The sequence below is a fragment of the Hippopotamus amphibius genome, chromosome 4, assembly GCF_030028045.1.
Source record: "Hippopotamus amphibius kiboko isolate mHipAmp2 chromosome 4, mHipAmp2.hap2, whole genome shotgun sequence".
In the NCBI taxonomy this organism is placed as follows: Eukaryota; Metazoa; Chordata; class Mammalia; order Artiodactyla; family Hippopotamidae; genus Hippopotamus; species Hippopotamus amphibius.
Window position 1 is genome coordinate 187,014,088 of NC_080189.1, and position 13,495 is coordinate 187,027,582.

A 13,495-nucleotide genomic window follows, 5' to 3' on the forward strand; every position below is an offset into this window, starting at 1 on the left:
GCCAGCGCACTCTTCCAAACAGTGCCGAGAACAGCCTTCAGCGATCTGAAGGACGTCAGGAACACGTGTGTGGACCGGTTTCCTCCAGCAACAAGGCTACAGGTGAGAAGCACTGGCAGAAACTGACCTTGGTTTCCCGAGAATTATTTCCTTCCCGACAGAGCGAGAGGCATGAGAGGAGAGAGCCCCCGGCAGGGTGAGTTCTTAAGGAAAGAGGAGGTGGACCCCAGCTCTCCACCCTGCCCCCGGGGGGAGCTGTGCTTCTCCTGACCAGATGGCCATCTTGTCCCATCCTGCTGCAACAGAGGGATGCACGCTTTGGGCAGTCTACCAGAGTAGGCATTTTCCAAAGAAAGAAATAATTTCATTCTGCATAAAAAGCTGCCTGCCTGGCATTGCAAGGTCAACCTGCAATTTAAATTACAAAGCTGCAAAAAACTACTATATTCTGTAGTGGCTGCTAAATCCTCCACTCGAATACAAGTTGTTCTTTCCTTTGACCTCTGGACAAAATCTTGGGGAGGCAGCCCCAAGCCATGTCTTTGAGTATCTGCAGATGTTTTACGGGGTGAAAAGACACCAACTTAGAAGAGAAATCATTCTTCCCTGGCACCAGCTACCTCACTCTCGTGTGGCCCAGGGATGGGAGGCTCTGTCCTCTGGGGTGGGTTATGACAGACAGCCCCCTTTTTCTCACCATCAGATGTTGTGAGGGTCTGAGTAATTATAATAAGGTGCTCTCTCTTCTTTGCACCAATAACACAGCCCCAGTGTAGACAAGCTCACAGTGATCTCAGTTCAATATGTGGGTAAAAGACAAGTAAGTGATTTGGTAATGTTGTTTGATAAAATGTGTTTTTCCAGGGACTTCCCTGGCGGTCCAGTGGTTAAGACTCTGTGCTTCCAATGCAGGGGGTGCGGGTCCAATCCCTGGTCAGGGAACGTAGATCCCACATGCTGCAGTACATGGCCAAAAAAAGAAAAAAATGGGCTGGGGGGGGGGGGGTTGTTTTTCCAACCACTTTGGAAAACTGCCGGTTTGCTCAGAAGTTTAACATTCATCTACCCTACCGTCAATCCACTCCTAGTCACTGACCCACAACAAATGACCACACGTGTACAGAAAAAGTCTTAGACAAGGGTGTTCAGAGCAGCTACCCTCGTCAGAGCCGAAACCTGGCACAGCCCAGGTGTCCGTCGACAGGTAAACAAACTGTGGTACATCCACATGTGGAATTCACTCAGCAACAGGAGGAGCGGACCGCTGAGGGATGCGGGACGGTGGACGGTTTCCGCGTCAGCAGACTGAGGGGAAAAGCCGGACACAAAGGTGCACGTGCAGCGTGAGCCCGAGCCTGCGAGACTCCGGGAGGACCACGCGCCTGCTGCAGGGATGAGAGCAGAGCAGCAGTCGCTCCGGCCGGGCGTGGGGAGGCGACACACAGCTGCACTCCAAGTGAATCAAGCCCCCGTCTAAAAGCTACGCAAAGTGATACAACCACGTGACACAGCTGAGACCCTAACCACTCAGAACTGCAGGGCCTCGAGGCAACTTTGATTGAACATGGAATGAATACGTTTTCTGCTGGCCTTACCCTCTCCATGTTTGTTGGAGGGGACGTTTGCTGCACTCCTCGTGGGAACACAGAAAGCATCCTCCTTCCTCATCTGACGCATACTCACTTCCAGAACATCCAGCTTTCTGAGGTCAAATTATGCCGTTCCGGAACGCTCTGAGTGTGGCTCCCGGCCAGCCTGTTTTCCTGGGGCATCCCCCCGCCCTGGGCAAGGCAGGTCTCCTGACTCTGCCTCCACAGCCCCCAGTACCGCCCCTTTCGTGTCATTTGTCCCACCAGAGGGCAGGGACCCCACTGGCTCTGCTCAGCACCCCCCCCAAGGGCCTAGCTCAGAGCTACGGGCTGAATTGTGTCCCCCTAAAATTCACATGTTGACACCTCAACTCCCAGTACCTCCCAGTGACTGTGTCTGGAGGCAGGGACTTTGAGGAGGTCATTTCTTCCAAAGCTTTATTGAGGTATGACGGACATATATTTAGATATAGTTAATACAGAACACATAATTGACATATAGGGGACATCTTAATTGTACACTGTTGACCTAAAACGATAAAAAAAAAAAAAAAAGACCAGTAAAATGGGTTTATTTAGGAACAGCAAAGAATTGCATTTAGGACATGCAATCTGTGGTGAACCACAGGCGAGTCTGGAGAGAAAAGAAGAGGAAACTCTTCTACAGAGGATAAGGGGGAGCTGGAAGGGGCTCGTCTAAGCGAAGAATCCACTGGTGCAACCTGGGATTTGGACACATAAGTGGTCTTTCATTGGCTGAAGTGTGACAGTCTCTCATTGGCTGGGCTGTTGTCAGGCAAGCAGAAATTCTTCCTTCTTCCTGCTAGGTAGTAAAGTAGTAATCATCTTTGGAGATGCACGTTGCTCTCGTCCTATTGGGTCTGCAATTAATGTGCACTAGGGCATACGTGCTCCCTTTTCTGGCCTCTTTTTTTTTTTTTTTTTTTTTTGCCACACCATGTGGCTTGCAGGATCTTAGTTTCCCATTCAGGGACTCAACCCAGGCCCTCCGCAGTGAAAGTGCAGAGTTCTAACCAGTCCTAACTGCCAGGGAATTCCCTCTGACTCCATTTTAAATGAGGTTTCTGTTTCTTAACTTTTACAACATTAAGGTGTACAATGTGATGATTTCATACACAAACATATTGCAAACCATAATAAAGTTAGATAATGCATCCTTCACCTCATATAATCACCATTTTGTTGTGTTATGGTGAGAACATTTAAGATCTATTCTCACAGCAACTTTCAAGTATACAATACTTGTTAATTAACTACAGTCACCGTGCTGTACATTAGATCCCTGGAACTTACCCATCTTACGACTGGAAGTGTGTACCCTTTGACCAGCAGCTCCCCATTTCCCCCAACCCCACCCCCTGGCAACCACCATCTACTCTGTTTCCATGAGACTGGTGATTTCAGATTCCACATATACGTGAGATCATGTAGTTCCGTATCTGTCTCTCTCCGACTAATTTCAATTAGCAAAACGTCCTCAAGGTTCATTCATGTTATTGCAACTGGCAGGATGGCCTTCTTCTTTGTGGCTGAGTAATATTTCGTTACATGTATATCCCAAGCACCACATCTTCTTTATCCACTCAGCCACAGATGAACACTTAGGTTGTTTCCACGTCTTGGCTACTGTAAAAATGCTGCGGCGAACATGGAGGTGCAGATAGCTCTTCAAGAGATGGCTTTCAATTCCTTTGTATACACAGAAGAGGCATTGCTAGGTCACACGGTAGTTCTATTTTCAGCTTTCGGAGGAACCAGGAGGTGACTAAGTTCTAAAGAGGTCATATGGGTTGGCCTTAATCCAGTCTGACTGGAGCCCTGCTAAGAAGAGGAGATGAGGACAGACAGCCACAGAGGGCCGACGACGGAGGACCCTGGGAGGAGGCGGCGTCTGCAAGCCAAGGAGAGCGGCCTCAGGAGAAGCCAGCTCAGCACACACCTTGACCTCAGACTTCCACCTCCAGAACTGGAAGAGAAGAAACGTCCATGGTTTGAGGCCCCCGTGGGAGCCCTTTGTTACCGCACCTCCAGAAAATTAATCCGACACTGACTGGGCCCTGACAAATATTTCTCAGTCTAACATCAGGTTGAAATAGAAGGGCTGAGAGTCTCTTTTAGTCACAATGTTCTGCATCTACTGTGTCTTAAACGAGCCTAAGGCAGTTTCAAATCTGAATGCAACGAGATCTTTCAACATTCCCAAGCCCGGTAAGATTAAAAGCAGCACTCCTGGGAACGGCATCTACTTCCGGGATAAAACCAATCCAGCATCTTTCGTCACGGCGACGACAGACGGAGGACCGCGATCCCGGGCGGGGTGGGAAGGCGCACGCGGACGGGGGGGCGGGGTCCCGGGCCGCCACGTGCCGTGCCGCGTGAGGGGGCGCCCCGTGAGCGGTGCGTCAGGGGGCGCGTGACCTGTACGACGGCGCCCTCGGCGTCGTCCCTAGACAACCCGACGACAGAGGAGCCGGCTGGACGACCCCGAGGGCAGCGGGCGGCAGAGGCCGAGGCGGGGCCGGAGCCTCACGGAGCCCGACGTCACGTCAGGCCCGCGCCGCACGACACAGTAGGGCCCGACGGCGGCCGGTGACGTGCGCCCGGGCGCGCCTGCGGCTCTCTCCCCCCGCGAGGGCGGGGCAGGCCTCCTAATGAGGAATCACGGAAAAGCGAGTCACCCTCGAGCTGCTGGTGATTGAAACGAAGCAATGGAACCAGTTCCTAGCGCTGTTTGCGGACCAAAACAAACAAAGCGAAACAGCCCAGACGCCCGCCTTTTCCGCACCTCCTCACACGAGTCCCGCCCCCGACGTCGTCCCCGGCCAATCACGGGCCGCGTCTCGCACGAGTCCCGCCCCCGGCGTCGCCCCTAGCCTATCCCGCGGCGCGTGCGCACCACACCTCCTTCACGCTTCCCCGCCCCCGGCGCGCTCACTCCGACCCTTGACCTCTCGCGGACTCTCCCGCGCCTCCGAGTCCCGCCTCCCGGCGCACGAGCCCCGCCCCTTCCCTCTCCCCGGGCCTATCCCGCATCGCGCCAAGCACTAGCCCCGCCCCTGCCCCGCGCGGAGGTTGGCGCGCGGCTCTGACATCACGGGCAGGCGAGGCGCGGCCGCCGAGCTGCGGCGCTCCGGGCCGCGGCCATGCCCAAGCGGGGCTGCCCCTTCGCGGACGCGGCCCCGCTGCAGCTTAAGGTGCGTGTGGGCCGGAGGGAGCTGAGTCGCGGCGTGTGCGCCGAGCGCCTCACGCGGGAGATCTTCGGTGAGTGCGGGGAAGCGGGGCCGCGCCCGCCCGAGCCGGGGGCCCGGGCCAGCCGCCCGGCGGGACGCGGGAGCAGCGAGTGGGGCACCTGCCCGGGACCGGCGGCCTCCACGCTGGGCGGAGCCGGGGCTCTGTCCCGCGGGGGCGCTGGGCGCGCGCAGCAGCCAGCCCTGGGCTGCCCGGCCCGGCGAGGGGCCGGCGGTGGGATGTCCCGGGGGAGCAAGCCGGCAGACACGCCCGTTCCTACGCGAGCGGCGTTTGTGGAGCGCGCCTTCCTTGCCAGGCGCCGCGGCGGCGGGAGACCCTGCCTCCCGGTTTACTTGGGGGCCGGCCGGGGGAGGACTCTGCAGAGGTCCTCAGGGCAGGTGCGGGTCGCCGCGGGACCACCTGCAGGCGGTCCGAGGTCTCGTGGAGGGACAGAGTGGAAGCCGCGTCCTGCAGGGTTAGGCGGGCAGAGAGAGAGGGGAAGGGGAGTCCAGGCGGAGGGAAAGGAAGCAGGAGAGTGCTGTCCGGCTCAGTGTGGCTGGCGTGCCCAGTTCCAGAGCGGTGAGGACACCGACCTAGGAGGACTTCTCCTCTGGCTTCCTCATGTGGATTTTTGGGTGCGCTGGTACTCTTTATCGTCCCTCTGGGCTGGTTAACACCCAGGGGTGGCTACAGAGGGGAGTTTGTCTTAGCCAGTGGCTGCGGGCACAGGGTCTGTGCCTGTAGAGCAGTTAGATGGGGGCCTGGGTGTTTGTGGGTGAGTGGTGCTGCTGTGCGTAGGGATGCGGAGAAGAGCCTGGCCTGGGGAGACCCTGCTTCTCTTCCTCCTGCTGCTCCCCTCCGCTGCCCCCTCCGCAGCTGCCCTGCCTCTGCTTCCCCTGCATACTCACGGGTGCAAATGCAGATGCTTTCCAAGGCCATGCAGGTGATAGAAATAAGTGAGGCTGTGGGTACTGTGGCTGAACGGCACATCTTATCCCCATCAGGACACTCAGAAACTGTAAACACTGCAGACAGAGAGAAGAATGACAAATAAATGGGGGCTCGGTCAGTCTAGCTCTTGACCACCATGTCCTGGAGCATTTGCAGGAGCTTGTCCCTCCCAGGGCCCGTCAGAGAGGGCATGCTGGGCTCCCTGGACATTGCCTAAGCATGGGGACATAGCCAGGCCAGTGTGAACTCGTGGGTGGTGAATTCCAAGCCTGAATCCTCCTCTCCTTATCTTGAGCGGACCACAGGCCCTTGAAGACAAATATTAGCCTCATCGCATGACCTCCCCCCCCATCCCATTCTCTGATAAGGGGGGCGGGGGACTGGAGGGGCAGCCAGGTGTGGCAGGGCTGTCATCAGCCCCTCCCTCGGTGCTACCCGACTGTGTTCCTGTCCATGCCACGCAGCACCGGCAGCTTCTCAGGTCCCCACCCTGGCTCTGCTGGGACTGGGCGGAAAACCATAAAGCGTCTCTGGGGCTGGCGCCAGGCGTTTGGCCTTGTGAAAGCCCTGGTACCCTGACGGAAAGCCTCTGCTCCGGGTGCTGAGAGACCACCTCAGCACCGGGGCCGGGGGTGGGGGGGGTGTCCAGGGCCCACAGAGGTCTGGAAAGTTCTGGGGTGCCTTGTCAGGAGCCGGTTGCAGCTGTGCCTTTTGCCAGCGGCTCCGCGGCAGGTGAAGCGCTGCGTGCTGGCCTGGAGTCGTGGGCTCGGCTCTGGGTCTCTGGCTGTGCGTTCGTTAGCGCTCCGCAGCGCAGAGCTTACTCTTCCGGATGAAGCCGGCTTGAGGGTGCTGGCGAGGAGGTGAGGCCAGAGTTACGGGACACTGAGCCCAGGTGGAGCTGCAGGGTCCAGAACCTTCCTGGAGGAGGTGGCCGCTGAGCCCAGGCGGGAGCACGGGGCGGGGCCCAGCTCGCCAGGGAGCAGTGTGGTCCGGGGTGGCTGGGTGACGGCTCAGAGGAGGCCCGGCCACGCACGGCTCGAGGGACCAGGCGGCCGAGCAGGGGCTCCCGCGCTGCGGCAGTACAGGCGGAGACGTGGCTGTCCTCCGCAGAGAAGACCACGCGGCTTCTGTTCCGCGGGGCGCAGGCCTGCATGGACCCTGCGTGGGAGGAAGGCTGCGCCGTCGTCGTCGCACCCGAGTCCCCGACGCCTGGCGCCGCAGAGGCCCCGCGGGCCGCGCGTGGGCAGATGCTGATCGGGCCCGACGGCCGCCTGACCAGGAGTCGAGCCCAGGCCTCCGAGGCGGGTGAGTGGGGCCGACAGCGGGCGCTAAGGACGGGGTGTGCCAGGGGCTTGTCTTACCTGGGCCGGTGGGAGCCGGGCCGGAGCCTGACGGTACAAACGGGGCAAACACCTAAAGGCTCCTGACGTTAGGAAGCTCTGCCCTCACCGACGTCCATGCCTGGGAGCTGTGAACAGCTTCTGACTGCCGGCTCAGAAGGAGCAGAGGCCCCTCTGGGTGACCCTCCGGGGTGTCCCACCTGCTCTCCACCTGCAGCTCTCCCACAGAGTCCCATGCTGGGTGGGAAAAGCCTATTCAGGTCCCTGTGCAGCGTGGTGTGCGTCTCAAGACTGTCACCTGTGTCTCTGGTTAAAACCTCTCCCACCTCCGGGTCTGGGTGGGGCCCAAGGGCCCCTGTGTTAACCTGTGATGCAGGGACCATGCTTTGAGACGCAGCTGTGAGGCACACAGGGCGAAGGCCCAGCAAGTTCTGATGGTGCGGGCCGCCAGGGGAAGGGCTCACCCTTGGGTGTTGACCTCTGCGCGGTGGGAGTTGTAGGTGGGAGTCACAGAGGCCAGCTGGGATCTCTCCCTGCCGTACGGGCCTGGCTGCTGTGCTACACAGGTTGCCTGAGGACCTAGTGGCCGGTCAGGCGCGGAGGAGGGGCGGCCCCCAGCCCCAGTGCTGCAGGCCCCCTTTGGGCTGACGGCGTTTCTCCCCCACAGACCCGGCCGGAGCCTGCTCGTCGTGCGTGCGGGCCGTGGACGGCAAGGCGGCGTGCAGCCAGTGTGAGCGGGCCCTGTGCGGGCACTGCGTGCGCACCTGCTGCGGCTGTGGGGCAGTGGCCTGCGCCCTGTGCGCCCTCGTGGAGTGAGTGCGGGCCCTGTCGGGGGGTGGGCCCATCCCGCATTGCCCAGTGGGACAATGCAATGATGGTAAATGCTTTGCCCGGCTTGAGTTGTGCCCTAAGACCTCAGGACCCTTCCTGGAGGCCGTCTAGACCTCATGGGTCCGCTCTGCGCTGTCTGTGCTCTGGCCCAGACCACTCGTGCTCTGGTCCTTGGAGCCCTGGTGTCAGGAAGCCTCACGTGGCCTTTCTGTGTAGTGGCCTGTGAGCGGAGGACACCTGACGGGTGGGGGCGGGAAGCGAGCGTTTGTCTGTGACTTGAGCTAGTCTGTCCGCTGCAGCTGGTGGACCCCGTCCCCGCCTGGAAGATGCTGGCTACTGGCCCGATCCAGCAGCCACTCCCAGCTGACGGGTGGGGGTGGGCAGTGCCCCGTAAGAAAGGTCCTGCAGACCTCACGCCAGCTTAGTCCCAGTCGCCTTTAAAACCAACCCCAACCGTGGAAAGTTGAAAATACCCCTGCCGGGAGGCAGGTTGCTCCCCAGTTGGGGTGGGGCTGGGTGCACTGGGCAGAAGGACTGAGGCCAGGAGCGGGACTCCCATGCTGGCCAGTCTGGAGGTCAGGTGCTGGGCGAGTTGTGACTGTGGAATACTCTTTCCTGCCAACTCAGTTCTTCTCTTCTTATTTATGCGCAAACTGAGAAGGGCAGGGCCTCGCCAGTGACCAGTGGTTCCTCCCTGGGGGGGGAGCTGAGCACAGCCCAGGGGCCGGCTGAGGGGCAGCGGGGAGCCCTGCCTGCTGGCAGCTGCCTCCCTCCCCTGGGCCGTCCTCGCCCTTGGGGACTCCCGTGCGCACCTCCTCCCGCCCCTGCTCTCTGCTGCCTGGTCCCTAAACACCCACAGAGCCCGCGACACACGCCCTGTTTCTCTCTGCCTCGCGGGCGGGGCTCTCTGTCCTGGTTGATAAACAGGTGACTTGCTCCGGGTGCCCCCTGGGGGCCAGGCCTCGGGCGGCCCTGGAAGCCGGCACCCTGCCCGACCCTGGGGGTCCCCCCGTCCCCGGGGCCAGGCAGGGCGCAGGCTCCTGGCCCTGAACACGGACCCTTTGCCACTGCACCTCGGGCGTGCTGCCGTCTCCAGTCCTTTCCGCATCTCTCCCGACACGTTTCCCTGCATTCGCTGAGTTGCCTTGTCCCTGCCCTACCTGTGTGAGCTGCTTCCTGTGTGCACCGCTGGGGGCCCGTTGACCCTGCCGCACACCTGGGAGGTTTCCCTGGGCCTCAGGCCAACGTGAGCCCCGGGCGGAGCCCCAGGGGCTCCTTGGCTGTGGGGCGGCAGGGGCGGCTCCAGCGAGCCCCCCAGGCATTTACCTTTGGGCTCCGCAGGTGGACGGCCGTTGGGGGCGGGGGAGGCTGGTTCTGGGGAGGCCCAGGCGGGTCTGCTCTGGGCGCCCCACCCTCCAGACAAAGTCCAGGGGCCGGAGGGGGTCGGCAGCTCACGTGGAAGGCAGCCCTAATGCCAGCTCCTCTCCCCTCCTCACCCTCGGGGTGTCCCAGCTGCAGTGACCTTCACGAGAAAGTGCTGTGCGCCAGCTGCGCCATGTTCGAATCCTGAGGCCGGGAGGGACGGCAGCCTTGCCTGGATGACCTCACCTCTCCACCATCGATGCTGAGGAACTGTGGGGGGGGGGGGGGCGGACGCCTTTTTATTTTGTATTTTGTGCTCCTGACGACAGAAGAGAATAAAGCCTTTATATTTGGACGCGAGGACTCACTTGTCGGCACCCCTGGGCCCCTGACCTGCCCAGCTTCCAGCCAGCAGTGCCCTGAGCCCCGTGTGAGGTGCCCCCCGTCTCCCCGTTGACAGGTGGGGACACTGAGGGCCAGAGCGTGTGAGCCCAGGTGGGGCTCCGGTGCCCCTCGGGGGTGGGGCTGTATCCCCCGCTCTCCCAGAAATGCCACCATAACAGTGACACAGCGCCGTCTGAGGGGTGCAGCTCGTGTGCCGGGAGGCAGGATCTCTGACCAGCGGCTGGCCACGCGTGGGGCCTCCTCACCTGGCTCTGGGGTCCTGGTTCCCACACACGAGTGTCCCTGCAGGGCCACCTCAGCCCCCTGCAGTGAGTCCATGGGCAGTCAGTTCCAGCCCCTCCGAGGACCCCTGGGGGAAAGGAGAGGTTCTTCGGGGCAGGGTGTAGGGTGGCGTCCTGTGGGCAGCGGGGGCGCTGGCCAGTTGGAAGGTCAGCGGACGTTGATTCTTAGAAGGGGCTGGACCGGGGTGGGGTTTGCCCCCATGGGCGGGGCCTAGGAGCGCTGACGCAGGGACAGGGGAGGTGTTACAAGTGAGTCCCTGGGTTTCCTGAACCAGAAACATTCAGAGGGTGCCCCCAGTCGTGTCCTGACGGGTGTGCGTCGGCTCCTCTCACCTGGCTTCCTGCAGAGGCCCTGGGCCTGCGTCCTCGAGTCCACCTGGGGCCCACGGCCCCAGCGAGCAGAGGAGGAGACGCACAGCCTCGCTCATCACTAGGGAAGCGCAGCTCGGGGTCACGGGAGACGCTGCTGCCTCACACGCGTCAGGACAGCTGCTGTGTGCTGTGGGACAGGAGGCGCGTGCTGGCAGGGCTGCAGACGCGGGAGCCCTGTGCACTGCCGCGGGCGGCCTGGCGGCTGCTCAGAAGATTAACAGAAGAGCCCCCATGGCCCAGGAACCCTGCTTCTGGCAGATGCCCAGCAGGGACGCATGCAGGTATCTGCACACCCACGTTCATAGCAGCGTCACTCACAAGAGGGCCCATGTGGGGACGTCCCTGGTGGCACAGTGGATGAGACTCCACGCTCCCAGTTCCAGGGGGCCAGGTTCGATCCCTGGTCAGGGAACGCGATCCTGCATGCCGCAACTAAGGAGCCCACAAGCCGCAACGAAGAAGCCCATCTGCTGCAACTGAGACCCAGCGCAACCAAATAAATATTAAAAAGTGCAAGTGTGGAAACAAACCAAGTGTCTGTCAGGGTGAGTGGATAAGCAAGCCGTGGTCCATCCGTACAACGGAATATGATTCGGCCTTAAAAAGGAAGGCACTCCTGACAGATGCCAGCACGGATGGACCTTAAAGTCGTCATGCTGAGTGACACAGGCCAGCACGAAAGGGCAGGTCCTGTGCATTTCTACTCACAGGAGGTCCCCAGAGCAGTGGGATTCACAGACAGTGCAAGGGTGGGGGCTGGGGGGGGAGGGGTGTTGAACAGGAGCCGTGTTTTTGTTCATGAAGCTGGAAACTTCTGGAGACGGTGGTGTTGGTGGCACAGTCACGTGAGTGCGTTTAACGCCACTGAACTGGTCACTTAAAAATGGTTAAAGTGGTAAATTTTACATATATTTTACCAAATTAAGAACATTTAAAATGTGAAAAGAAAATCGTTGAAAGCAAAACTAATAATGTATGTTGGGGATTTTGAACACGTGGAAACAAAAGTTGTGAGCACAGCACAGAGACAAGAAGAGCAGGTGTGTGTCCTGAGGACTGTGTGTGTGAAGTGCTGAATTTCACTCGAAGGCAGACTGACGGGTAAGTTATAGACGGACACGCGGGGGCTGCCAGGCCGCGGCTACCATCGTTCCTCCAGAAGGGATTTGTTCTGAATTCCGCATGGGATGCTGGGCTGGATCCTGGGGCAGAAGAGGAGCGTCCGTGGGAAAGCTGATGAAATTGAAAGAAGCCAATAAAAGCCAGACGATGGGGTGTTAGAAAGTAGCCGTTTAATCCAAGATGGGGGGGGGGGGGGAGGCACGGGTGCCCAGAGGAGCAGCAGGATGGTGTCTCAGCTCAGCCACGTCCAGGGCCCACTCCCCTGGGTGGTCTGAGCGCCCCGTGAGGGGAGGAGGCCCTCAGGTTGTCTGAACAACAGCAAGACCCAGCTAACTCTGTTGTCTGCTAGAAACGGAGAGGACACAAGCAAAGTGAAAGTGAACGTGAACGGGTGGGCTGAGTATCTGTTGAACTACCCACCGTCTTTGAGCAGACATGCCCGGTTGCATCTCCTGGGGGGCAGGCCCCGCCCCTATGCCATCCTGACGCCCCAGCCCGCCCGGCCTGCAGCCCCCAGGGCCTTGTCTGCAGCACCCAGTCACGCCTGCTGAGATGTGGGCACTCCAAGTGCTAAAGGCACTTCTGTTTCTGTCTTTCTGATCCTTCAGAGGCCGGCCTGGTGCTGGGCAGGGCCAGGTGGGACGTGGGAGGGCGTTACGGCCTCCCCACAGGCCAGGCTGTGGAACCCACCCCCCGCAGGCGGATCCTCACTGCCCCAGGCCACGACGCACCAGGCCCCTCCAGGTTGGCCTTGGCCTTGCCGGCCAGGACAGGATGACCCCCCGTTTCTCCCCAAGGTGCCAGTTCCCGTGCACCCCCACTACTCTGCCTGGGTGATGCCGCAGGAGGTGCCTGCACAGCCCCAACTCCTGGAAGGTCAGGGCGTTCTGGGGTCTCCGCCCTTGGCCCACTCCCTCTCGGCCCCACCCACCTGAGTGGGACACACGATCAGGCTGTGCTTGTGTCCCTGCCCATGACCTTGAAGCCTGTCTCAGGCCGAGGAACGCCCCTGAGGCCATCCCCCAGTCATCGTCCAAGGGGGTCCTGTGGGAAGGAGCAGCTCGTGCCTCTCCACCTGGTCAGCTGGGCCCCCGTAATGCCCCAGCTCCAACTTCAAAAGCATCTCCCGGTTTTCCACACCATGTCCGCCTCTTTGGGGTGCCATTTGCTCAAAGGTCGAGGATCATGGAAAGGTACTGCTGTATTTCCTGGTTTCTACAATATACATTTTCCCCCTTTTTTTCTTGTGTTAAAATACACATCTCTTCAATATCTTCAAGACTCTTTCAGCTCTTTGGGGTATATATATGCCCAGGAGTGGAGTTGCTGGGTCATATGGCATCTCTATTTTTTTTTTCTATTTTTTATTTTTTTGAGGAACCTCCATACTGTTTTCCAGAGGCTGTGCTATTTTCCATTCCCACCAACCATGCACAGGCTTCCAATTTGAAGCACGTTTCTCTATCTGAAATCTGGATCCAAAGCATCATTTAATAGGTAACATTTCATATGTTTGTGGTTTCAAAAAAAAAAGCTGTGTACTGAAGTGAAATCGTTGAGAGCCCGTCAAAACTGAGCGATAAGGGACCACCCAGAAGAGAACTGGGCTGCTCCAGAGGCACCCCCAGGCCTGGACCCCACCCCCACCCCATGCTCCTCACAGGCACCCCCTTCAACAGAAGGGGACAGCCACCCCACCCCAAGGAGTGTCTTTTCGGGATCACCTGCCCCCAGGCCAGGCACCAGTTCCCGTGACCGTCCAGCCCTGTTCCTGCCACACCTGCGGGGTTGAGTCCATGTGAGAGGAGGCGCTGAGGCTCCGCCCACCGCTCTCTGGTGGGTGCCAGGCAGCCGCTCCCCTCCGCGCCCACCAGGTGGCGCCTGCGGCACGTCCCGCCGGCCTGCTCAGGCTCCTCCCGGCTGTCCCAGGCTTGCGGTGTGACCCCGCACAGGCTCCTCAGGTCCCAGGGCCGGGCAGCGGGCCCTGCAGGGT

The 13,495-nt window shown here is 59.9% G+C and overlaps 1 protein-coding gene across 2 annotated transcripts; it reads left to right on the top strand.

Annotated features, from left to right (window-relative positions):
• The first annotated feature begins 4,695 nt into the window (after positions 1-4,695).
• SIVA1 (SIVA1 apoptosis inducing factor) lies at positions 4,696-9,675 on the top strand. 2 transcript variants are annotated; one of them, XM_057733765.1, is made up of 4 exons: positions 4,696-4,871; positions 6,900-7,094; positions 7,797-7,941; positions 9,473-9,675. In XM_057733765.1, exons 1-4 carry the CDS (start codon positions 4,754-4,756, stop codon positions 9,528-9,530), a joined length of 516 nt encoding a protein of 171 aa, XP_057589748.1. In that variant the 5' UTR covers positions 4,696-4,753; the 3' UTR covers positions 9,531-9,675. The 2 variants fall into 2 exon arrangements, with proteins under 2 accessions (XP_057589748.1, XP_057589749.1); XM_057733766.1 differs by having other exon boundaries at positions 4,724-4,804; positions 6,935-7,094.
• The last annotated feature ends 3,820 nt before the right edge of the window (positions 9,676-13,495 follow it).

Bases quoted from the DNA above. Each gene is read 5' to 3' on its own strand.
- SIVA1 (XM_057733765.1), top strand. From the start codon at position 4,754: ATGCCCAAGCGGGGCTGCCCCTTCGCGGACGCGGCCCCGCTGCAGCTT. The intron at 4,872-6,899 runs GTGAGTGCGGGG...TGTCCTCCGCAG, and splicing joins CCTCACGCGGGAGATCTTCG to AGAAGACCACGCGGCTTCTG. The intron at 7,095-7,796 runs GTGAGTGGGGCC...TCTCCCCCACAG, and splicing joins AGCCCAGGCCTCCGAGGCGG to ACCCGGCCGGAGCCTGCTCG.